The sequence below is a fragment of the Neofelis nebulosa genome, chromosome 4 (genome assembly GCF_028018385.1).
Source record: "Neofelis nebulosa isolate mNeoNeb1 chromosome 4, mNeoNeb1.pri, whole genome shotgun sequence".
NCBI lineage: Eukaryota > Metazoa > Chordata > Mammalia > Carnivora > Felidae > Neofelis > Neofelis nebulosa.
This window is the reverse complement of record NC_080785.1, coordinates 194,840-221,092: the sequence shown is the minus strand read 5'-3', so window position 1 is coordinate 221,092 and position 26,253 is coordinate 194,840. Positions and strand designations below refer to the sequence as shown.

At 50.4% G+C, this 26,253-nt stretch overlaps 1 protein-coding gene across 2 annotated transcripts in view; it reads right to left on the bottom strand.

Annotated features, from left to right (window-relative positions):
* Window positions 1–26,253, bottom strand: part of VIPR2 (vasoactive intestinal peptide receptor 2) — a 70,961-nt gene that overhangs the window by 9,499 nt on the left and 35,209 nt on the right. For both annotated transcript variants that reach the window (XM_058723607.1, XM_058723608.1), the window contains 2 exons: window positions 10,175–10,272; window positions 4,557–4,698 (listed from right to left, as the gene is read on the bottom strand). In XM_058723607.1, the coding sequence (XP_058579590.1) occupies window positions 4,557–4,698; window positions 10,175–10,272 (240 nt within the window). The remainder of the gene's footprint in view (window positions 1–4,556; window positions 4,699–10,174; window positions 10,273–26,253) is intronic.

Genomic DNA, 26,253 nt, shown 5'->3' with positions numbered 1-26,253 from the left:
TATGCCTCTATAGATGTGGATATGCTCACATACATGTGGATATACCGAGACACGCGGATGTTCTGTAGAGGAATATGCAGGTGGACACACATGTGAGGTAGACACACGTGTGAGTATGTGGATATACTGACATGCTGACCTGTGTATTTGGGGGCTGATGTGCTTACAGAAAACTCACGGTAGCCCTTCCAAACTGGTGCCCGGGGCTGATGGGAGCGCTAACCAGGTGGCCCACTGAAGATGCCCCTGCACTCTCTCCGGTATTGCCACCCTGACCCTGTTCCGGTCTCTCTTTCCTAAGTAGGGCAAGGCTCAGCTTATCTTTGTAAGGTGCTGCACGGAGAGTAGTTGCGGCTAGTTGAGGCTGAGGGCCAGATGCCCGCAGGGCCGGGAGCAGGGCTGGCACGTGGAAACCACCCACAGAATGTCATGACCCGGGTGCTGTGAGCGGAGAGGCGCATGTGGGGACGCAAGTACGGGAGCAGGGAAACTAACCGAAGTGAACTTGTGACTTGGTGCCACAGAAGTGCGTGTTCCGCGCCCACCAGACGGCAAAGCTCTGAAAAGCTGCACGTCATTGACCTCTGGGAAAGCCAAGCGGCAATGTTTGTTTCAGTTTTTAAATACACGTGCCCTCTGGTCCGCGGTCCCTCGTGACTTCCTTCTGAGGGAAGAACACGGTGCATGAAGACACGTGTGCACTGACGTCTGTGGTGCTTGTAACTGGTGGGACGATGAAATAAGGTCACGTCCACACGCTGCACTATTGTGCCACCATTCGATGTGACACACCAGGGGACTTGGAGGGTTGCCATGGTGTCCTGCCGCTTGAGGAGGAGAGACGCAGGAAAAGCCTGTTTAACTTGACTCCATTGTCTTGGTAAAACAGCGAAAACGCCGTCTCTGCCTTTCTTCTCATTTGTTCCTTGACCATCAGCACAGTGTACAGACAGGAGGTCTGCAGTGACAAGCTCTCTGCTGACCTCCCCTTCCTGGGTGGTGGTTTCAAACTGCATCCCTCAGGGCAGAGAGCATGGCAGGACCGCCTCTGGGACACGCTGCAGCCCGGACAACACACACACACACACACACACACACACACACACACGTGCATGGGCCAAGGCCCGTCCCCTGGTCCCGGAGACTCCCACCAGTGTGCATGGCTGGAGTCAAGGGGAGCAAGCCAGGGGCTCCTGCTGAGGGTCAGCGTCCAAGCACCCACCTGGTTGTTCATTGTCTCTAGACTAGACTATGACTTTCCAGAGGCCAGACAATCGCCAGGCAAAGCCGTGCAGAGAAGGAGGCCGTGTGTGCAGAGCTGGGCGGTGGTAGGGAACTGGAGGTGGGGCACTGCCCCCTGTTTGGCTTTATGGTGGAACACAAGGCACTTGGCCTCGAGGCCCAACTCCCTGGAGAGAACAGGAAAAGCTGAACCCACCTCCAGGTTGTCAAAGGTAAGAGTGAGTAACACACCTCACCGTGCAGAAATGTAAGGCGTGTCCCTAGTCCCTGGGAGACTTATGGCATCTGTAGTTGTTGGTTAAAAACAACAAAAAAAGAGGCTATTTAAATGTGTGAAAACACCATGAAGCCGAGGGCTACGGGGTGAACGCGGCCCTTGGCGCATATGTGGGCCTGGCACGGCAAGCGACAGAGCTGTGTGCCTGTGGTGATGTCCCCTTGTGCAGCTTCACACGTGTCCTGTGTCACAGCAGTGCCACACTAGAGGATGTGGGGCTCCCACCGCACCACGCAAAGCCCAGACCAGCAGTCCTTTCAAGCATAGATCCGAATGCGGACAGAATAAAGTCTGAAGGTACATGTGTGTTCCTGTGTGTGTGAGTCCCCCTGTGGGTGCACCCATGCTTGTGACTGTGTGTGTGCACCTGTGTCTGCACACCAGTACCTGTGTTCATGCAGGTGTGTACCTCTGTGAGCATGCATGTATATGTTTGCATGCATGTGCGTGTGCACACTCTCACTCCCTTCCTCCTGACCCCGGCCATTCTGACCTGGGCTGTGGACTGGCACAGCCACTCGGGGGGCCCAGGAGCCTCCATGATGTGCAGACGCTCAGCCTCCAGCCTGAGTCTGTGCCTCCCATCCTATCCCCAGCCCCCCCTGGGGCAGCAGGCAGTGGCCAGGTCAGAACTTAGCTCTGGGCTGGGTGCATCCCTGTTCAGATGTTATGGCTTCATTGCAGAGCTCATAGTTGCCATGTACGTCCCGACCCAAGCCCTCCCTGGGGCAGGCTGCACTCAGGCTCTCAGGGAGCACCTTGGAAAGCCCGAGGGTGGGTTTTTGAGAATCCTTGTCAACTACACATGCCATCTGTTCTGGTCTCAGTGCTAATAGACTGCCTGTTCCAGCCCCCTCGGCAGCCAGGAGACACACTGTGCCCAGGGGTCACTGTTACGTCCAGGGTGTGTACAGAGAGGGGCCGGTGGAGGGAGAAGCCTTCTCTTGGAAGGAAACAGACTCTGTCGGGTTCCTGGTCCTGCAAATGTCTTGAGAAACAGACTCCTGGACCTATGTGGAGGAGATGTGCCCTGTGTTCGTCCTGGGAGCATAATGTTGGTTTGATCAAACCCAGCTGAGAACAAAAACGTCCACACAAATGCAACTGTAAGAAAAGATGTTTTTTCTGTGCCTCATGCTGCGGGCTGACTGCATCTCTGACTAACTTACGCAAAACCTCCAATTCTCTGGGCACAATAAGAAGGAAGACGCAGTCCTCCTTCTCTCCTGCCTTCTTTCCTCTGTTGGCACACAGCTCAGTGGCACCGTGCTGGAGGGGTGCAGCTGGGGACTGGGCAGGGGGACCCTGTCCCCGCTCCCTCCTTCTCACACTTCAGTCCTCAGACCTGGATCCTTGGGGGATCTTTAATGCCAGAGCGTGCTGTGCACCTGTGGCTTGAGCCCTGCCTGCGGCCCCATCGAGTCCACCCAGCTGCTGGGCTTCCCTCAGCCTGTGTCCTCATTCACAAATTGCTCTCTGGAAGGTCACTGGGCACTCACCCTCAGTGTCCGTGCAAAGAGCCTTGTCCTCTAAGACTCTCAAGAAATGGCTGGGCGAGGCCCCAAGTGTTGGGAATGGCGGAGGGGTCTGTGATTCCCAGTGTAGGGGCAGGCGGGGTGCGGTGGGCAATGGCAGGGCACTTGCTCCCTCCGGTCCCCGTCACTTCACTGCCCCTCAGGAGCCCACCAGGTCTTGTCTATGTGTCTGGGAGCACGGCCCCGGGCTGGACGCCCCACCAGGGCCCAGTCCTTTAATAAGAAGGAGAGGAAGGAGGGCTTCTTCCAGCAGAGCTTTGAGGCCCCCCAGAGAAGAGAGTGGAGGTTTCTCAGCAAGAGGAGAGCCCGGACTGGCTTTGGGGCTCACCCCTTGTCACCTACGTGGGAGATTCCATGGTGGGGCGTGAGCCCCAGGGGCCCTGATGTCCCCTCAGGGGTGGGAGTTTGCTAGGTGAAGGATCTTGTGTTAATTTTATTATTACAGCAAACTCCTTTTATTAACTCAGTCCAAGTGTGTTATGAGCTGATTATCCCCAGAAATACGTTCACCTGCAGCCTCGGAAACAGCTGACGTTCTGTGATGTTGCAAAAGGCTTCACTGTCTTACAACTAATTCCAATCTGTTCAGTCCAAAGCCACAGTGCCACGCAGATGAGTCCATCTGCTTGGAACTCGCGAGGAGAGCCGGCATGCTGGCTCCTTAGGAAGACAGGGGCCAGCCTCAGAGCCTGCGGTCAAATCCAGACTGAGGCACCGGAGCCCAAGGCCCTGAGGACACTGCATTGTGCGGCCGCAGAGGAAACTCAGTGGAGGGACTTGCGTATCGGAGGGCACAGTAAATGCACCAAGCACTAAAGGCCCGCCAACACCCACCACGAACACAGCCAGGGGCGAAGAGCGGCACCAGTGGTGTGCATTTCTAGAAATCATTGGCACGGCCTCCCTTGTATCAAAGAGCTGGGCCCAGGCATACTCACAGATGCGCACTGGGCTCCTAGCAAGTGCTGCAGGAAGGAGTTCATTCATCACACAGGTGACTTCCTCCCAGCAACCCATGGAAGCATCTATGCTCATAATCTGGGAGATTTGGGGTGAAAATAATGGCGTTGTGCATCTGCATCAGGTTTTCTAGCCCAGAGCGGCTGCTGATTACTGGAGGCAGTGCCCTTGTGTTGTTCTGCCTCTGCCTGGGCTTCAGTGCTCAAGGCCCGTGACCTCCAGTCTCTGGAGGTGCCTGGGACATTGCAGGTGCCTTTGTCATTGCAGGTGAGACAAAGGTGAGTGTGCCTTTGTCTCACCTGCCCACCTGGACCTGCTCTGAGCCCCAGCCTCTTGGCCAGGCCCCTGCGCTTCTCGGGCCTGACCCCTTGCCCTCACCAGTGCCTCAGAGACCCCTGTGTGCTGGCTATGGGACTTCATCACAGTGTGAGCTGGGGACAGAGACAAAGGGGTGGGGCAGTAAGGAGGCAAGGGCTCTGGGGCCGTTCACAAAGGCCACCCTCCCCTCAGTGACAAGATCCTGCTCACAGGGATAGCCTTACCCAGGAGGATGGCTGGTCAGGGCAGTGCAGCGTGCCTGAGCTGGAGTACAGAATATCGTCCTTGACCAACACTGAGATGGCTCTTAGGATGAAGGAGAGGAACAGGTTCAGGTGGATGTAGTTCCGGGTACAATGCAGCTTCCTGTGGTGGGGAAGGCAGGGATGAGGGGTGGGGGAGGCAGGGATGAGGGGTGGGGGAGGCAGGGATGAGGGGTGGGAGAGGCAGGGATGAGGGGTGGGGGAGGCAGGGATGAGGGGTGGGGGAGGCAAGGATGAGGGGTGGAAGGCAGGGATGGGTGGGGGGAGGGTTAGATAATCAAACTCGGATGTTGTGAACACATTAACAATTACCTATGTGGCTTTAATCTTAAGGTTTTCTTCTTTTTGTATGGAAGTTACTGTTCCTTACTGTATATTTGGGATGTTTTCAGTTTTGCATTATGGTAACTATTTTTCTACATCAAGCTTTTCCTTTATTTTTTGATGAGCTCCTTAGGCTGGGGTTGTGAAATAGGATTTCAGGATAACCCTGTAAAGCAAACGGTGCTGAGTCCGGAGCCTGCAATGGCGTGTGCCCCCTTCCAGCCGCCAAGACCCCACCTCCTCACAGCCAATTTCCTGCGAGGCCCATAGCAGTGATCTGCCTTGGAACTCAACTTTAATGATACCTTGCTTCTCTGAAAAGTGCTCGGAACATTTTGTTTCTAATTCTCTTGTACCACTTAAATTCTGCTCTGGAGAACACTTATTTGGGCATTTGATTTGCCGTGGACTTTTAATTCAGAGCCCTCAGGAAGCAAGCTTCACACAAGCGCGCTCCCACAGTCACTACTAGATCTTTAGGGTTAAGTAAAGGTGCCATTTTTTGAAGGACATTAGAAAACACACCACAGAAGTCTTGCATGAGAGGCTGGAAAGAAGCAGCTTATCTGACCACCTCCCCCCAGGGGGTCAGTGTGATTTCAGAAAGCCACCTGAGGACTCAGGATTGTGGCCAGAGTGGCCAGGACCTAGAGGGCCAAAACCCAGGTGAGAAGGGAGACACCGAGATGCACCCTACGTCCTCCCTCCGCCTCGGGTCTCCTCATGTGAGGCAGCTACCCACACAAGGTGTGCCGTGCTGGGTGAGAGGCCAAGGGATGAGGCCAAAGCAGTGGCTAAGGAAGTAAGGCTGGGAAGAAATGTTAGCAATCTCACGCACTGAGCAACGGCTACTGGGATTCAGGGTCTGCAGGAACAGAGGCGCTCCTGGGCTTTAATTAGAAACCTCGGAAGAGCTATGGTCTAGGCACTATGACAAACCAGAAACAACAGACTTCCCAAAGCTTGAGACATGGTCTCAAATCAGCTCAACCCCCGAGTGGCTCAGGGTGATCTGCCCATCTTGTTAGAAAAATTAAATCCTCTCTGTAGCAAGATATCACCCAAAGCCTCTACAATTTAATTATTTGTAATTTCAAAAATGAATTACAAGGCGTGCCGGGAACAGGAGCTAATGATCAAATTCAACAAAAACCCCAGGGAATAGAAGGAGATTCAGATACTGGCATTTTAAGACATGCACTGTCTTGCTCAGATTTACATAGTCAAGAAAACTGATGAAGAGGTAGAGAATTGTATTAAAGAACGGAATTGATTATAACAATCAAATGGAACACTGAAAACTCAGAAAGAACCCTGAAATGAACAAATAGCTGAGTCTGATGTTAGATCAGACGTAGTACATGAGAATACTCTGAATTAGAAAACATATCAGTGGAGTAAGTACAGATTAAAGCAGAGACAAAATGAGGGAAAGCACAGAAAAAGTGGAGGAAATATAAGGGAAAATGGTGAAAACCCCGAACCCATGACAATACGGTTTGGGAAGAAACAGGAGACAAAAAAGGAAGAAGCAATATTTAAAGAATACTAGGTAAGAATTTTGGGAAACTAGTAAAACCCAGTAACAGATTAAAGGAATGTTATTAACGCCGAGAAGGAGAAATACCAAGGAAACCGCATTAAGTCCCATGATGGTGCAGCTGCTGAAAACCCGAGACCAAACAAAACCCTCGAGGCGTCTGGGGAAAACGACGCATCCCTTCAGTGCAGCAGCAGTGAGACTGGCAGCTGACTTTAAAAAGAAAAACGAGGCTCATGTTTAATGTGATGACAGAAAATAGTTGCCGATAAGGAATTCAACACTCTTGAAAATATTCTCAAATGAAGGCAAAATTAAGGCGATCTCAGGCAATCAAAAACCATGAGGAGTCATTGCTGGCAGGCCTGTGCTGACAGATACCGAAGGGGGTCGTCAGGCAGAAGGGGAAGGACCCCAGGTGGGGACACGAAATACAGGAAGGAACTCGGGGAAGATGAAGACGTCTCTAAATAGATACTGACTCTAAATGACGGCAACTATAATGACCTATGGCCTTAAAATAGACGTCGGATTAAAATACAGCACAAAACACAAAAGGCATGGGTGGGGGTAAGTGGAATTAAAATGTTGTAAAGTCTCGAATTGATGGGGAAGTGGTAAAAATAGCAATTGGAGGTTAACTCCTAGGAGACAAGGAGCGTGTTGCAATTTTGGGGTGATGCCTAGAAGAAGAACAGAATGTATAACAATCTTAAAGGGAAAAATTAATAAAAATATTCAACAAATTAAAGGAAATAGGTAATGCGTGTGAAAGCCTGCTCCTCGCGGGAACAGCTCTCCTGGAAAGCGGCCTCTTTGCCCCACGTTGTCCTGTGCCCACTGCCCCTTGGGCTGGCTGCATTCACTCATCTCTCAAACCACCGTTCTCTCTTCCCTTCCCTTCCCTTCTCTTCCCTTCCCTTCCCTTCCCTTCCCTTCCCTTCCCTTCTCTTCCCTCCCCTCCCCTTCCTTCCCCTCCCCTCCCCTCCTTTCCCCTCTTCCCCTCCCTTCCCTCCCCTCCCCTCCCTTCCCTCCCCTCCCCTTCCCTTCCCCTCCCTTCCCCTCTCTTCTCTTCCCCCTCTCCTCCCCTCCCCTCCCTTCCCTTCCCCCTCCCTTCCCCTCCCCTCCCTTCCCTTCCCCTCCCTTCCCTCCCCCTCCCCTCCCCTTCCCTTCCCCTCCCCTCCTCTCGTTCCCTCCCCCTCCCCTCCCCTTCCCTTCCCCTCCCCTCCCCCCCTTCTCTCCTTCCCTCTCCTTCCCTTCCCCTCTCCTCTCCTCTCCTCTCCTCTTCTTTTTTCTCCTTCTCACTCTCTCTCACCCATGACTTTCCCCTGAGTGCAGTGGGGGGTTTATCGCTGTCACTCAGAGATGAACACACACTAAATCCAAATAAATCACATTTGCTGAGTTTCTTAGCTGAGTCCTTTATCCCTCAGCGCTCAGTGTAACATTTCACTTCCGAGTATGGATCTGCACTGGATGAAGGGTGGAGCGGAGACCGTGGCCTCCAGAGAAGCCGCGCTGGAGCCCGCTCAGGCTCGGCGGCTAGAACGGAACCCCAACAACTCCCGAGGGTGGAGGGAGGGGCAGGCAGTGGCGCATCGGTCCAGTTCTGCAAGCTGGGTGCTCCGCACCTCTGTGGGCTGCCCTCCTCTCTCGGGTAGGACGGGGACAGCAGTGGCACTTCCCTGCCTGAGCTAACGTAAGGACTGAGTTAATAAACACCTATAGAGTGTGTGGTGTGGTCTGTGTTAGCAACCGGCGCGGTTACTCCTGGGCTCGTGGGATTGGAGCTGCTTTGTCAAGTGCCCGGACCTCACACGCACTCAAAGATGGTGGCTGTGACGACCACCCAGCGAATCCCACGCAAAACTAGGTCGTGTGTTTGTTATTCAAGTCTATGCTGCACTTTGGACTTGGCGTAGGAGATACGTCACACCGTTTCTGTGTGTGTAAAAGAAGAACATGGTTACTTCATGCTTTCTTAGCTATGAGGCCACTATGAACAGCAAGTGTTCCACGACTGTAAGTAATTCTGTTTCCTGAGTGGTATTACTGGGTTGGAAATGGAGTTATTTTTACAGTCGGGAGTTTGAAATCGACACTTGTGGCATGGGACACATAAGCACAGCTGACAGATGGAGGCAGCAGCGTAAGTGCCTCTGTGGCCCAAGGTGGAGGCGGACCTGAGGGCTTGCACATCAGCTCTGGACACTTTTCCTGGCGGCCGTGACACTCCGAACCAGCAGCAGAATGACACCGAAGCAGACATGTCCTTTCCTAACCAAGTGTCACCAGTGGGGGACTAACGAGGTCCATGTATAAAAGACTGTTTGATACTCACGATGCCATCTGAGATTCTCTTAAGGACCCACATCCACATTTGCAAAACTTCCAAAATGCCATCAGGCTGGCTAATTCAGTATGTCATGTATCACAAATCTGAGAGAAATCGCCAATGCCGTGGATACGGATTGTTCAACATGGGAACTCTTTAAACATAAGCTGAAATTCCTCTAGTTCAAGTAACCCTTATCGAGTCACCAGCTTACCTCCCTACATTTTCCCCTTCTTTTTCTTTAATCTTTAACCATTTGAAGATTTAAAAATACATAATAAAATACGAAAGATAGAACAGATATCAATGTTGCACCAGAGTTGTTCCTTTTCTTTTCAGAACTAGAATATGATGGTGACTACCCCACACGGTTCTGGATTAAAGGTACTGACGTACTCTTTCTGAGAATTACGACCCTCTAGATATGTTTGAGATGCCTGAAAAAAATAAACGACTTTATTACATTTGAAGGGATTCTCAGCTGCGTTCTTCATCAGCTTTCACTTGTTTACTTCCAAGTATGGATCTCCTAATGGGCTGTCTGTTAGTTTCTAAAATATTCCATTTGTTTTATCTTTGATTTTATCTGAATACTGGCCAACGTTTGAACTAATTTGTGTGAAGATAAATAAGATTAAATCCCTGTTAAAATAAGTGGGATATCATCCAGTTTACTTAGTGCTGGTGATACTCAAGCTTTTCGAGCCAGAAGCTTCTGTTCTGAAACCAAAGCCTCTAACCCTGACCAACCAGCTGTATACAGTGTATGTTGTTAGTTACTGAAAAGACCTACCAGCGGTTCAGGTCGGGGGGAACTCTAACCTCACCAGCAGGTGAATAACGCAAAATTTAGAGTGCTGACTGCATGCCACAGAGCTTCACTAGCACCCACACTTTACAGGTCATAGACAGGTTAAGTAATTTGTCCAAGGTCATACAGCTACTAAGAGACTGACCCAGGATTTGAACCCAGGCAGTCTGACCCCTGCTTTCATATTCTTGACCACAGTGTAGTGTCTCTTAATAAAGCACTGATGCCCCAAATGTAGCTGCTTTCTGAGTAGCAAGGGCGAGATCACATTGCTTCTATATTTTCAAAAGATTTGCACAGTGGCTAACATTCAGTAAACAGCAGTTGAACTGAATTCTTGTCCAAAGGCAGTATTATCTCTTTATATAAGAAATGCAGAATAGTTAAATAAAAATGTAAATATTAGCATCATATTTCACACAAGCATTCCCCGAGGGAGTTTTACTGATTTAACACACAGAGAGAGGGCTTGGAGGGAGTGACCTTCTGTCCTCCTCTGATGGGCCTAGACGGCTTAAATGGACAATTTCTGGTCTCTTAGTGCAGAACTGCTCATTTCTGATACTTACCTGAAGAGGCAAAGAATTATGCTTCCGGTTGTCAGGGAAATCAGGGAGACACTGTAGCCCAGCGTGTAAATGGCTTTCACCAGAACGTAAAATGCAATCTGCAAAGAAAGAAAAACACACATGTGAGCTTTTGGTGCCCAGCAGTGGACAAAGCATAGGTTCCCACATCCGGCCACATGCTTCCTTTCATGCAGGGCTCTTGGCTGCTGATGGCTGGGCACACGAGAGACAGTGTCACTTCACAGCCCACCTCCATTCTTCTTAATGCTTATTCATTTTTGAGAGACAGAGTCCGAGCGGGGGAGGGGCAGAGGGAGAGGAAGACAGAATCTGAAGCAAGTTCCAGGCTCCGAGCTGTTAACAGAGTTCCAGGCTCTGTTAACAGCGGGGCTTGAACCCATGAACCATGAGATCCTGACCTGAGCCGAAGTCATATGCTTACCCGACTGAGCCACTCAGGTGCCCAAGCCCACCTCCATTCTGAACCCAGACATTTTATTCACCTCTTTAAATGCCCACCTTTTTCCTTAAAATTCATCGTGGATGACTTTGTATGGAGCAAGGAGAAGACTGACCTGAAGGGGTTCCCAGCTTCACTGTCTGATCACTGTTCTGCTGCTGAGACCAGAGGGGTTTGGAGGGGTGCTTCCTGTGAGAGAGCCCCAGCAACCACAGGAACTGGCTGGTTTTGCAAATGTGTTCTGACCTAACTGGGTTTACACTGCCCTGGGCCCTGGGAGTGGGGACCATGGGACATTCTGCACTGGCCCTGATTTCTCCATAGCCCGGTTCACACCAGCTTAGTTCGAAACTGTAGAGGGGGGTTGTGCCCAGCAGGGACACACTGAGAAGAGCCCTCACCCTGGGGTCATTGAGCTAACTCAGGTGCAGGCTGGGGCAGGAGGGGTGGCCCAATGAGGCCTTTGCTCCTGCAGCTTCACGGGGCTCGGTCACCGCCGCAGGCCAGCGGACCCCTGTAGGCTGGCCTGTACCCACCACCCATCCCCTGTGTTGTTCTTAACATCAAGGTGATGACTTCAACAAGGGTTTTCCCTCTCTGTTACCCTTGTTATTGGAGGCTCAATACTGAGTAATGACATATTTCAGAAGTAAACTATATAATATTTGGAAAAATGAGTTTCTAGTTAAGATTTAATGAGAAAATGAAATAAATTAGTCTAGCCTCTCGAATAGTTCAGGCAATCAAGGTTAGCTTGAAGTTCGACCTGGCAAGCTAATGTATTATCTGATATCAGGAGAATTTTTCCTTGTTGAACCTTAAGACGTAAACCAAGATCCCCGTTTTAGACTTTAAGGAGTCTGCACCTGTGATGACACTGTTGGCATTCTTTTTAGCTCAAGAAGAGAGGCGAGGGCATGCTGGCATTCTGAAAGTGTCTTTGAAAACTCTAATTTTAAGTCTTTGTCCATTTTCTATTCTCTGTTCTGAGTGAGGGATTATAAATAGGACTGGTGATTTTGTTTTGTGGTCAGAGTTCACATTAAATAACGGAAAATGCAATATTTTAAACCTACCAAAAGCTTAGAAAACAATATAATGTATACATATCATATAATATCTAATATATACATAACATGTAATATGTTACATACATATTAATATAATACATCTATATATCTATAATATATGTTATATGTTATATACATATAATACATCTATAATATAATACATCTATAACATACCTACCAACAATCACCAAAACCAGGACGACAACTGAGTCAGACCCCGGGGATGTCCCAGGTAACCACTTTGCTTATGCTGGGGTGCTGACCCCCATGATGCCCTCGCAGGGTGTGTGCATGTGATCAGTACCTTGTGCTATTGCTCTGATGTTTTAGTTTTATTCTGTGCACGTGCTGCGTGTAACTTTTATCTCCCCGTCAACTGTGTTATTTGCTGTCCAGTATTTACTTTACCTTGTTTTTTAGTGCTTTCTGCCTAATTTTACCATTGCTTAAAATTTTTTTTTATGTTTTTAATTTTATTTTTATTTTTATTTTTTTTTATTTTTTTTTTTTTTAATTTTTTTTTTTCAACGTTTTTTATTTATTTTGGGGACAGAGAGAGACAGAGCATGAACGGGGGAGGGGCAGAGAGAGAGGGAGACACAGAATCGGAAACAGGCTCCAGGCTCCGGGCCATCAGCCCAGAGCCTGACGCGGGGCTCGAACTCACGGACCGCGAGATCGTGACCTGACTGAAGTCGGACGCTTAACCGACTGCGCCACCCAGGCGCCCCTTTAATTTTATTTTTGACAGAGAGAGAGACAGAGCGTGAGCAGGGGAGGGGAAGAGAGAGAGGAGACACAGAATCTGAAACAGGTTCCAGGCTCTGAGCTGTCAGCACAGAGCCCAATGCAGAACACGAACCCACGAGCTGTGAGATCATGACCTGAGCCAAAGTCAGACGCTTAACCAACTGAGCCCCCCAGACGTCCCTACTGTTGCTTTAAATAGTCAAGTCTTTGCTAGGCTTCCTTATCTATCTATCTATCTATCTATCTATTTATTTATGCTTACATTATTTCTTGATTCTCAGTTCTTTCTGGCTTCATAGTCTCCCCTGAAGCACATTCCTTGGGCATTTTTAATGAGGGTTTGCTGGTTGTGGATCCTGTTGGTTTGTTTTTCTGAGATGTCTCCTTCCCTTTCATTTTTGGGTGGAAGTTCAGCTTCAGCACAGTCTGAGTGGACGGTCATCTTCTCCAGGCCCTTGGAAGGCACCTGCTGTCTGTCCTGCTGCTCTTGTGCATGCAGGGGGCCGTCTGTTCTTGGTCTCTGGCATTTTCTGGCATCGGCACCATTGCCTGGCCGTGGCTTTCTCTCTGTATTTGGGGTGATCCTGCTCTCCGCATTGGAGAACTGGTGCATCACCCGGGCTGTTAGCCATGGCATGTCCTCCTGCCAGGCCTGCCGTCAGACTGACCAGCTGTCCTCCCGAGTGGTTCCCTCTCCCTACCGCATCTGGTGCTGCGTCCCTGGTGCCCACACTCCTCACTGCAGAGCCTGCCTCTGAGCTCCTATGTAATATATCTTCCTGACTTTTATTTTTAGGTCGATTTTTTCCCAGATAAGGTCTGGCTACAGCATCTTGTTTCAGGTTTATATTTTTAATTTCCACTTTTTCAAAAACATTTCAGATGCACTCATGCCTGCTCACTTCATTACTTGAAGCTTTGAGGATGTAGCCTCACTTTGGTACCTGCGGACTTGCACACACAGTGGCCCCGTCTTTGTGTAGTTTGTGCACTGGGGAGACAAGCTTGTCCTCGGACTTGGTCTGTGGGCACTTGAGGCCTGGGTGAAGATGCTTCCTTCCAGAAGCACCTGTGTACTGGAGCCGGGCACCCCCGCTGCATCCAGTTCAGGACACTTTACGTGAATGTCCCAGCTTAGGGTTTCTGTACCAGGCAGAAGACACAAATGGGAAAACCCAGCTTTCGGGGGGACACACCTGTGGTGACAGATTTTTAGATTTTCCTCCTGGAAAGCAAATGCGGGTAAGAAAATTTTCTTTGTCACCTCCGTGGTCTGATTTTTGGTCTAGCTCTCAACTCCAGCCGCCCACCACCATCTGCACTGGGAAGCCGTTCATCCCAGCTCTTCATGATGACCCAGCAGTTGCCCTGGGAACCAGCCGCCCCTGTTGCCTGGCACCTGTTCTCAGCTCTTTTATTGAGATTTTTTTTTTTTTTTTTTTTTTACTTTCTTGAAATCTCAGCTGTGCATTTTAAAGCAGCATTGTTATACCTTACTTAGTATTTTTGGGTGATTTGTAGTGGGAAGTTTTTACCCCCAATTTCTTATGTAAGATTTTTATTTCTTGCTGGACTTGTGGTATTACTGGTTAATTTAATTCATTCTGCTCAACCCATTACCGAGCACTTAATTGGAACCAGACACTGAGCAAGGTGCTTTGGGTACAGGATGAGTGAGAGAAGGGCCCCACCCACGAGGAACAGGACACAATGCATGAGCTGGACATTGAGATAGGTATGAATTAAAAAATTTTTATGTGTTCACTAAAAAAAAAAGGAATAAGAGAAAAAAAGAGGAATATACACATTTCAATTTATATTACTTTGCTTAAAGCTGGTTTAGGTTTTCCCCATCTTATGTTTTCAATCATTTAAGAAGGGTTAATTTGGTCATTTGCAAATTGCCTCTGCTAAGGCCTTTGCAAAGCAGAGCAGACCCCAGGGCGAGCTAGAGACCTCAGTGGAAGGCAGCACTGGGGAAGTCTCACAGAACAAAGCACAGAACAGCCATGTAGCAACAACTGAGAACCGTGATTACGTGCAGCGTGCAGTGCTTAGCAGACAGGAAACTTTCACACAGCCGACTTTTAAGAGAATGAGGCAAATCACAAGAAAATCAGGGGTGTCTGCAGGATGACAACTTTTGGGGTTTCTTCTGGGTGCACCCAAACTCCTGTAACACCACCTATGTGGACAGAACTGAAGAATAAAAATTAATGTTTAGAACATGAACCCTGAAGGACTGTGTGGAGTTTTCCATCTTTGATGCAAGTTTAAATTTATTTTCACTAGAAGTGGCTAAAACCAGCTAAGTGGTTTCAAGAACCGCACAGAGGGTCTACACAGGTGCTTTTGTCCCCAGGTTCCAGGGTCTTCCCAGGTCCTACCTCCCAATCCCGCTTTCTTCCCTGGAGGTCCCAAGTTAGACCCTCTTCCTCAGCCCCTGAGAGACCGCACATCCCCATTTGGGGCCTTCTGAGTAAATGCTTGTTTCCGAGAGGCTCCATGATCCTCGGTCCATCTCGTCATGAATACTGACTTACATTCTGCATGATTCCCAGCTGCTCTTAGAGTGATGTCCAGACCCATTCTCACACCCAACTTTGACCCAGGGCCCTGGACTCCCCCTTGCCCACCAAGGGAGTTCAGCCAACAAGAAGGAAACCTTAAATATTAGAAAGAGCGTTCACAAGAGAACAGATGCAAAGGCTTTATCCTTTTACTCTGGATCCAGATAAGACAAATGAAGAGTCATATGAGCTCCCAAGTGTTTCGATAAGTTGGAATTCACTGTGTATAAAAAACAGGAACAAAAGGCACAGTTATATTGCCCAGCACATTGCAGAGAATCATTAAGTATTTGTGGGATGAATGAGTGACTGCACTGTCAGAGTGGAGAACATAGGTAAATAGAACAGACACAAATAATCAGATCTATAAAATCCTGTTTTTAAAGCTCATGGGACATGCTATGTATGATCGTAAAACTGAAAAGAGCAATGCAACTAATGAATATCCAACTTTGTTCTTAAATACACCTTTTTTGATTTTTTTGTTTGTTTATTTTTGAGAGAGAGAGAGAGAGAGAGAGAGAGAGAGAGAGGGCATGAGCAGGGAAGGGGCAGAGAGAGAGGGAAACAGAGGATCCAAAGCAGGATCTGCGCTGACAGCAGGGAGCCCGATGCAGGGTTCGAACTCACGAGCGGTAAGATCATGACCTGAGCTGAAGTGGGACGCTTAACCGACTGAACCACCCAGGCACCCCTTAAATACACTTTTAAAGAATAAAATTAGAACTAGAAAAACAGTAATTCATTTGAAAAATTTTGAATGGGAGCATTTCATAACAAATGTGTCAAAATTATAATCAAAGGCATAATTACGGCCTTAAATGTCATTGTTAATAAATAAGAAGATAAAGCATCAACGAAAGAAGCCAGAAAAATAACGGAATGAGCCGAGTAAGACAAGAAGGAAGTAACGATAGAAACAAGTCAGAATCAGTAGGCTGGGGCTCCCCAGGAAACAAGCCCACGAGGACACAAGTTTTCGAGTGTTTATCTGACATAAGTATGAAAAGCCTAGAACAGTGAGGACTCTATAAATCGTTGACATAAGTAAGTTAGGAAATGGTCAGACTTACAACACCACAGAGTAGTTTTTTTCTGTATAGGCCAAGATGAGATATGCAGTTGCCAAGTATCTAAAGGGGAAAAATAATGAGAAACAAATATCTAAATTGTATTTTATACACACACTCACATGTTTTAATTAAAGTACTAAACTCTGTGCTAACAAAGTCAAGATTTTACGAAAATGGATAATACTCTGGAAGCGTAAAAATTATCAGAACAGATTTAAGGAAAACCTAAAAATATCAATAACCAATGAAGAAATTTTTAAAAAGTTGATGACATACAATCTGTAAAAGTGACACTGGACCCAGCGGCTTTAACAAGTGAGTCCTTCCATATTGTCTAAGCCAAATTATCCCTGGGATGCAAAAATTGTTCCAGAGCATAATAACAAAGGAAAAGCACAACATTTTATTAATGAAACTATCATAAGTCTGGTATCAAATCCAGACAATATACTAAAACAAACAATAAAAATAAACAAAACTTACAGACTAATTTCACTTATGTCTGCAGAGGGAAAAGTCCCCCATAACTGTGCTCTCCTCGGCTACGCCTCCCTGAGCGGCCCGCGCTCCGCTCCGTGTCTCAGCCTCACGCCCTGCCCTTTGTGGCACATCTACCTCCCTCGGGATGGATGGACCTCTGTCCACCAGCCCTTGCTGGACTCCTAGCATCATTCCCTCCTTGTCCCTCTCCTCCTTCTCCAAAGTGTTGATGGGTCCCCATGTGGCTCCTGCTCTCCCCCCTCCACACACTCTCTCTGCAGGGTCTCAGCAGCTACATGCAGTGCTGACTCAGAAACCGGAACGTCTAGGCTTGACTTCTCTGGCACTTCCAGGCATTCTGTCCTCTGGCCTTCTAGAACTTTCTACCTATGCATTTCTAGGCGTCTCACATTCAGCATGCTTGAAAACTAATGCATGAACACACCCCTCTTCTGCAGCACTTGGCCTTAAATCTGGCCCTCCTAATGCCCACCCCATTTCCCGACATCAGCACAGCAATTCAGGGTTGTCTCTGTGTGCGGTCTGTCACACACACTTTCAAGCAGTCAGCAAACCCTACCACGCAGGGGAGGGGCAGTCTGACTCTGAGCTTGCTTCCTTCCCATCCATGCAGCACACACCCTCTGTGTTCTGTCTACCCCGTGGCACTGGTCCTGTGGGCCACAGAGCAAGCTTCCACACCGGCCGTTTTCAAGCTTGGATGCAGGTGAGAACTTCCTGGCGCCCCCTTGTTGGTCTTGGTGGGGCCTAGGCTCCCAGGTGACTTTAGTGTGCATCTGGGTCTGAGAACCGTGATACCAATGGTTCTCCCAGTGTGACCCCCCAGACGAGCAGAGACAGCAGCACCCAGGAACTTGTTGAGATGCAAACTCTCTGACCCATCTGTCCCCACCTGCCCCAGAATCAGAACCCCGGAAGGTGTGGTCCTCCAGGTGAATTTGATGCAGCTCTGCTTCCGGAACCTCTGGTCTACACTGCAGATAGGGGTGAAATGTAAGTGTGACCTTCCCTGTCTCTGCTCCAAACCCCGCACAGAGGCTGCTTGTGAGCGAAGCTGTAACGAGGTCCCTACTGGCCCTCCTCAACCTTGCGCCTCCTACAAGGAGCTGGGAGCAAGTGCCAGCCACACGCTGTGTCCCTGCATTTCCATCTTTATTCTCCTACCCAGCCCTCAGCAGTTTTTATGAGGGGCCCTTCCTCTGGGAAGCCACCCTCCCTGGTCCTCTCCTGCCCTCACGAGGTCACGCTGCGGTGGCTGGAACTCCATGAGAACAGGCACAACTCCTGTCCCCTTCCCGACCCAGCCTGCAGTGGGCCCCTGGGAACCCGAGGTGCAAAGCCTTTATGGTTTTCAAATCTCTCGTTACCATGTCATCCGATCTTGAGACTGCGGGGAAACAGGCCGGGGTGACTGTCTCTGCCGAGCAGAAAGGGAACTGCAGCTCTAGGGCAGTGAATAAGTGGCGTGGGAGGGGTGGGTTTGGTCGCCCGGTGCTGACCCCCAAGTCTTGGTCCTTCCGTGGGAAGTGGGAAGGACAGCACCACGCCCTTTTTCTCAAAGACTCGGTGACTTAGCACTGGAGTGGGGAGCTTGGCCGTGGAACTGCCTGACCTCTGGGCCTTCCCTGAGGGTTTTCACAGGAGCATCTGGGGGTTACATCGGGCTGAACGCAGAGCTGATTAAGCACAGCGAACAGATAAGTGTGAAGTGACTAAATCAGAGTGGCTTCAGTGCCCACAGGAGACCAGAGCTGCCTGGGCCTCTGATGTGGCCGCCCTCTCCTTGCCTAGTGGACACGCGCTTCTTCCAGATCAAAGTTACGTCTCTCCAGGGCTTCACACATCTCTCAGATTCTGATTCTTGCACTTCTTTCAGATTTTCCCAAGACTAAGGAGGGGTCAGGGCCGTTTGGCCACAGCTCTGCTTCCTGAAGACCTCTGTCGATGGGCACCGATGGGAGAGAAATGTGCCTCCATTTCCGCATGCAGGTGAAGTGATACATTCTGGCTGTGCCGTCTGACTGTGGATTTAGCCACCACGGGTCAATCAAGTGGGCGAACTGGCTTTGTTTTTCCCTCCAGTGAGTGGACAGAACGGATGTCCCGTTCTTAGCTGCCAGTGCCGTCCTGCCCTGAGGCAGCGCGAGAGCCGGGGCTCAGGGGACCTGAGGTGGGTGTGCCAGGATGATGATAGAGGCGAGGGAGCAGGGCCCTGGCTCGCCGTCCCTGAGCACCAGTGGCCGACGACAAGGAAGCATCTCCATCTGAAGAGATCCCAACTGAAGACCTCAACGTCCGATGGTTCAGAACCTGTGATTTCACTTTCACAAACACTCGTTTTCATGTTTGCTTTGGTCTTTTTAACATTGTCTTGTTTCCCCACAGACAGCTCCCGGGTGTGGACACAAGGGGCCTGGTGGGAAGAGCCTGGCCGGCGGAGGGAACCCAGAAATGACGTCGCAGTGTTCTCTGACACAGAAAAGGCTACAGATACTTTGGGCACTGAGTGCCACGGCACGGGGACGCCCTGCAGGCCGAGCGACCAGCAGCCATGTTTCACGCCCTCCTGCATGAGTGCCAGGATAATCCCAGGTCCCCTGCGGATGTAGAGCCATGTGTTATGATCACATATTTGGGGCTGATTTACTTGGAAAAGGTTTTCATCAGCATCATCATCACAACATTGGGAAGTGAGACAAAACGGTCCAGGAATACTTTCCTGTCTCAATACTTCCGAGAAGCCAGAGGCTCTGGAGGAGCCTGTGGTGGGCAGTGGTGGTGACGGGACCCTCCGCTCTGAGTCACTTCTGAGTCGTGCAGGCAGGCTCTATGCTCAGCTTTCGGCTGGCGGTCCTGCCTGGGAGGCAGTGACGTCCCAGCAAGGGGCCAGGTTGGCCTTTCCCCGTCAGCCTGTCACCGGGGCTGCTCCCACAGCAGCTGTGGTGGACAAGGTGATTTCTATGTCTTCTTCTAATTTTCCACGAATGCATGTGTGCTGGTGCTACAAGGGCAGACAGGGCCCTTCTCAAAATGCAGAAGCCCAGCCAGTGTTTTGCAAACAGTGAGTCATCACGAGGGTGACCACCCACTCCGATTTGCCCCGGGGCCAGGCCTGGCTTGCATCTGGTATCCTGGAGTAATTATTAATAGCTCCTCCTTTCTCTTTCGAAGGGCCAGGTTTGGCTGACATATGATACAGTCACCCTATTTATAACCCATTAGTAGGTTATGTGACCCATTTAGTGGGCAGTGACCAACGTTTGATGAACAGTAGCAGAGAAAGTGTGGTTTTGTGAATGTTTGTGCTGGGTTGCAGTGTGAAATGGATTTCCAACTGTGCACTTTAATCAAAGGCATTGGAAGCCCCTTGGCTAGACCAGAGACTCGTGACTCAGCTGTCCCAGAAGCTTTCTGGTAAGAGCTGCACCCACCTCTCACCTTTCCCTTCAGCAAACTCAAGAGACGGACACTCAGCTGTGTTTTCTTCTGAACCTACTGATGCCTTCATCACACGCATCACTGTCCGGAAAGCAATGGTCTCCCAGAACCCTCTTAGTGAAGATTAACCTGCCCATCAGCAAGTACCCCTCTGCACCAGCGGCAGAAGAAACAGCTCTCAGAGAGCGTGTGTCTCAGGATGGGGCCCACACAGCTCCTGTCCTTAAGGTACACAAAGTCCTGTTGATAAACAAGACCAATACATGCCTGAAACATGAACGAGTCGCTGCTAACCTGCCTTTCTAACTCCGAATTCAGGCTGCATGGCCGAGGCTTGAGCAGGGGCAAGAAGTGGGTGGTGGGAGGCGGGGCCTTGGGTGGGGAAGGACTATGGTGCAGGTCCAGGCTGGAGGGAAGGGCAAGCTGGGGGGACGCTGGGCAGGAGGAGCAGGGATGTCCGGGCCCCAAGCGACAGCACTGGTGACACTCACTCTGCTTCTCCCTGACTCCGGGACTCGGGACTCGCACATTCCATTCCCCCCAGGTGGCTGCAGGCAGGGGTTGAGGGCGGTGCTTGCTTCACTCTGCAGGACACCCCGGATATGCCAGCAGGTCCAGGGGCTTTCGCCTTGGGGTGGCTTCTGGGCATGAAACCACCTATTTTCAGGGGGAGTGTGGTCCAAGGTTCCATTTATTTCCTGACTGAAAGGCAGAACACCAAAGCCCCTGCCCGAGACTTACACCTTCTCAAGATGCAGGATGAAGCCCAGGATCGCGTGTTGTAAAATGTACCAAGTTGAAGTTTTCTTCCCGCTGGTTATCGGCAAAATATCGTGTAAGACCCGCCTATTCTACTACAAGCCATTCTGCTTGGGAGGCTGAACAATATTCAGACAGTGCTGCAGCTTCTATAATCCAAAACGTAGCCCAAAGTTCATTCACTTCTCCCAGCAACTTTGGGAAGGAAGTGGACTGAGTGTTATCGCCATGTTCCCATTACACTAATGAGGAACCTGAACCCCAGGCGGGGAGAAGCCAGTTTAAGGACACAGGGCCCTCAAGCTGCAGAGGTGAGACCGGAGCCCGAGCCCCACGGCATCATCCGTCTGGGAGAGACCAGTTACCCTTCTGTCCCGATTTTTTTTCTTCAAGAGGAATTAGCTGCTTGAAGGAGCTTGGATGTTGCCACCTCACCCTGATAATGGTAAAAGTCTGAACGACGTGACAAATCAACCACTTGTCATGGATCTGCCAGGGGGGAGGACACAGGACGAAGTGCTGCCCCAGGATTAGACAGACAGACGGTCACAGGGAGTCACTGCCAGGCACAGTCACGAGACTTATGACCCACCGGTTCAGCTGCGGTAATCCAGCGGGCCTGGTGCAGCAGGAGGTCAGGCAAATGTGCCTGTGGAACAAAAGGGAGCTGGGACAGAGACCCACATAAGCGGGCACTGAAATGTGACAAAGGAGCAGAGTTGAGTGGAGGAAGGACAGTCTCTTTTCCACATGCCACGGGAATGGCTAGACGTCTGCACGCAAAACAGGAACAGACACTCAGATCTCACACCTGCTCAAAAATTAACGCGCATAGATCACAGATTGAAATGTGAAATGTAAAACTGGGCAAGTCCTGGAAGATGTCTGAAAGAATGGAGATGCCCGGGTGTGGTGATCCTTCGGAGCCACAGCACCACAGGCGTGGTCTGCGGGAGAAAGAGTTGGTACCCTGGGCTTCATTAAAGCTAAACTGCTGCTCTACAAAAGCCCACGTCCGAGAGCAAGAAGGCAGGCACAGGCTGACAAAGGACTGTCACTCCAAACAAAGAACTCCCAAAACTCAACAGGGAGAAAATAAACAACCCCATTTAAACAAAACGGGCCAAACACCTTGACAGACAGCTCACCCAAGGACATGTCTAGATGGCAAGTAAGCTCACAGAGAGACGCTCCACACAAGGACACCGCCCATGCTCCCCGTGGAGCTGAGACCCACACCCACGGTGCACGGGGTGGCAGGCACGTTCTCCGGCTCAGGCTTACGTCCCATAAACACACAACACCGCAGGCTCGTTCCCTTCTGCTCTGCTTCCCCCCCACCCCGCCCAATCAGAAAGTGACCGCAGTGCTGTGTGTCCTGGCTTGTCTGGGAATTAAATGAGATAGTCCATGTAGAGCTTAGTAACTGCTCTTAGTAAGTGATTTATGTTATGTGGTTTGATTTTATAATGAGAACCATTTTTATAATGAAAGAGATGTTAAAAGTTATTAATGCAATGACGCAAGTCTTTGTTCAGTTGAAGAAATAGTTCTCAAACTTCCTTTGTGCATGTTCTGTGTTCACAGAAAAGGTCAGAACACGCTGGAGAGTGGTCTCCTCTTCCCCATCCAGCCCCGACTGGCATTGCCGTGGAAGGGAGGGGCAAGGCAGGGGCCCCAAGCCAGAGAATCCCTGTGGGAGATTCTGGGTGGTCAGAGGCACAACTGGAGGCCGCACAGAGGGAGTGGGAGAGCCCTGAGCTGTGACTTGGGACCTTCTCCAGTCCTTGATGTCCCACTTTCAGAGTCGAGGAGAGGTGGGCACTGATCTTGTCTGCAGACATCAGAGACATCTGGGCAGCAGGGACAGGTCCTCACTCCAGGAAGGAGTTGGGCTCCGAGGTCAGAGGGCATACGAGGGCACATGAGAGCTCAGTGCTGATGACCCAGGAGACGTGTGTGTGACCAGCAGGTGTCTGTCCTGGCATCTCATGCCTTCCTCTCCTCTGTGAGGTCACCGGCTCTTCTGAGGAAGGAGCAGACATCTGGAAAATGCCTCTGGAGAGCTCAAATGCCTCATGGAGGAGCGGGTGAAGTCAAAGATTGTCCGATGACTCCTACTCCGAAATAAAGGCTGATCTTCCAGAGAAACTCTGCACTGTTATTTAGCTTGGGGCCTGCGGCGATATTGGAAATGTAATTTTGCAGCTTCTTCACGCATGGCTGTGTGTTGAAATTTTAAAGAGGAGAGGCTCGGTGGGGAGGTGGTCGTGTCCCAAGGGGCTGCCACACCACTCAGCATGCAATTCCGCCCTTTAGTTTAAGTAACTGCGTGGAACATTCCTATGTTGGTGTGGAGGGCTGAGAGGAAAAAACGATTTTCTTTTAAATCCAAATAGGACATTTCTGAGGCAAACAGCCATAGATATTTTGGGGGCATTTTATCCCACTGAGACCTGAAAGTCACTATGAGAAACATCAGACAAATCCCAACAGACAGGCATTTACAACATCATAGGCCTATATGAAAGAGAAAGACTGAGGAATGTTCCAGATTGAAAAACACTGAAGAGTCATGATAGCCCAGTGCAACACATGACCTTGTACTGGGCACTGACTGAAATGGTGCCTTGATGGCAGATAAGATAGCATTGAATTTCCTAAATTGGAGAACAGTGTTGAGGTTCTATCAGAGAACATCCTCACTTTAAAAAACCTGCCCTCACGTTTTAAGTGGTAAAAGGCGTGTGTGTGCAACCCGCTATGTGCGGCAACGGGCATGCACCCGCAGCTCGCCGGGACACAGCAGAGCAGATGTGGCAAGACGCTGCCTGGAGAATCGGGCTGGCGACGTGTGGGTTCCCCGCACCATTTGAACATGGAAACTACTTCCAGGTCATACCACAGGCTCGACAGAGACAACGGGACCGTCAGGCATCCTCATTGTCCCCACAAAGTCCAGGGTTAAAAAGCAAATGTAACTGAGAAATGATCTGACAAACTTGGCATAAATGTAAGTGTTTTATTTTGTTTTTGGACTAAAATTAGATTTATTTGAATACAAAAGTAATATATGTTTACTTCTGAGAAAGTAGAAAATGGAACAAAGACTTTTGAAAGGAAGAACACGGCTATTACAACGACTCCCCGCTGCCAGGAGTTTCTGTCCTTTGTCAGCTGGGCCTCTGGCTCCCCGAGTGTCCAGCCACGACCTCCTCCAAGTACATCCAAGTGACTGACCATCAGTAGGTGAACTTCGGCAAAACTTCGTCTTTCTTTTGCTGGCTCTTTAACGGAGCTCTGTAGTAAGCAGTAAAGCAAACACTACTGGTTTCCATCCTTTCTTCAGTTATTCCACTTGGTCCTGACATGTGTACATCAAATGAAGAAACTAGTTGGACCGTCCAGTGAGTAATCTGGCTGCTCCCCAACCAGCCAGAGGACCAGGGCCTTCCCTCCCGTCCCCACCTGAGGGCCCGGCAGGGGCAGCCAGCACCCCAGGCTTGCAGACTCCCAGATGCCTGAGCCCCAAATGCCTGTCCCCCCAGGCAGGCTGCTCACAGACAAGCCCAGTGAAAAGGGAGCATCAGGGAGGTCAGACCCTTCCCAGGAGCACCGTTCCGGGCCGAGACCAGCCTGGTGCCGCCCACCCTTCTGCCAGCGCTTCAGCCCAGCTCCGTGGACACCCCCCATCCCCGCCACTGTTCTACGAGAAACAGAGGCCTCCGCTCATCAGGGCAGGGCCCTGGGCTTGTGACCGAGCCTTCCCAACCCTGTGAGACTCCCTGGGTCTCCTTCCCAATGACAGGTGTTCTTTATATCCCTTCTTAACTTCTCATCCTGTTTCTCCTTTGGCCTGGGAAAGACTCATTTCTTTATTGGGCAAGCACTACACATTATTGTTACAGGTTCAGTTAGAACTAGAATAAAGATAGCTAATAACTGTGTCTGTCCCATGAATCTTGTGAATCACGTTTCTGCTCACGGTCAGATTTCTGCCCGGACCTGAGCAGCGGTCTCACGCGAGCTCAGGCTCCTCCCCGTGGGCAGCGGGGTGTTGTGTGCTCTGGTTATGGCATTCTGACCCAGTCCTCCTGCCCCGCGGCCCCTCTGGGTCCTGTCTGAATCTCTGAGCCCGGGCTTCCCAGTGCCGGCCTCGCTGTCCAGGATCCCAGTGTCACCCGCTGCTGACGAGTGGTCCACCTCAGCTGGACTCACAGTGGGAAGCTCCCTCCGGCCATCTGATGTGAACCGAGGCAGACACAGCCCTTGGAGCTCGTTCAGAAGCTGAATTAAATGGCCAACTGTAAGGGAAGCAAACACCGGGTGTAGGTGGCCCAGATCTTGGTCAGGTGGCATCCTCAAGTCTGCCACCTGTGCACACTTCGCCATGTTGGCTCCAGCTCTGGCTCCCTGTCCAGTGGACAGCTGCTCGGCACACCCCCGAGAGACTCCTCCCAAGCCGTGGGCTAGCAGCGTGCTCCTACAGGTCCTTCTGAGGACCAAGCGAAAGGCCCAAGTGCAGCTGACCTGGGGGCACCACAGACACCCGAGTGGCCGTGACCCTTGTTGTTGGGTGGGAACCCTCAGGGAGGCCACACTGGCGGTTAGGCAGAAAGAGTTACTGGTGTGTCTGAAAGCTGAGAGGAGAGTGCAACAATATTTTTAGGAATATGGCATAATATGGAAGAAATGTGTCCACTTGATGCATGGGGAGGCTGAGATGCCAGACAGTTCTCTTGGCTAAATTTAGCTGAAGTGCTCTTTATTGAAGAACTATGTAGCAAATATATAACACAGGAGACACATGGAGCACACTGCTTTGGGTGTCCACTGCTCAAAGGACGCCAGTGTGTTGCTAGGGCTGCTGTCCTTTGGCGGGATGGCCTGCACAGCTGGAGGGCAGAGTCCTGCGTGGTGACTAAAGCCCCGGGTCAGCTGCAGCCCTGGGTCCTTCAAGATTCATCAGGAAGACTCCTGATACTCAGGGAAAGGAGGTACCCTGGCCCCACAGAGACTTGTGGGTGCTAATTTCTAGGTGTTTCCATGTTTCACCAGCTCTCAGCAGTCCTGGGAGATCGGAGAGGTACAGACAATGGGCAGCAGGAAGACACTAAGTCAGGGAGCCTGGCTGAAGGAGTGTCCCCACCTGGGGCCTCAAGACAGCCTTCACCACAGGAAAAAAGCCAAGGGATTGGGATCTGGACAATGTGCTGTGGCAGGGAGCTGCCCTGGTCAGGAGAGCCCCAGGGCAGGGGATGGCCTGGAGGGTTGGATGACCAGACACATGACTCCAGGTGCAATGATGCTTACTGGAAGTCCCGCCTGAGGCTGAGAACGTGATGCCAGGACAGGAGACCCTCAGCTCCCATGGGTGCGGAACCCATGTGCCCCATAAAAGGGTGGGGGGCAGCTGAGAGGGTCTTGTGGTCTATACCTGACCCACCTTTCCCTATAA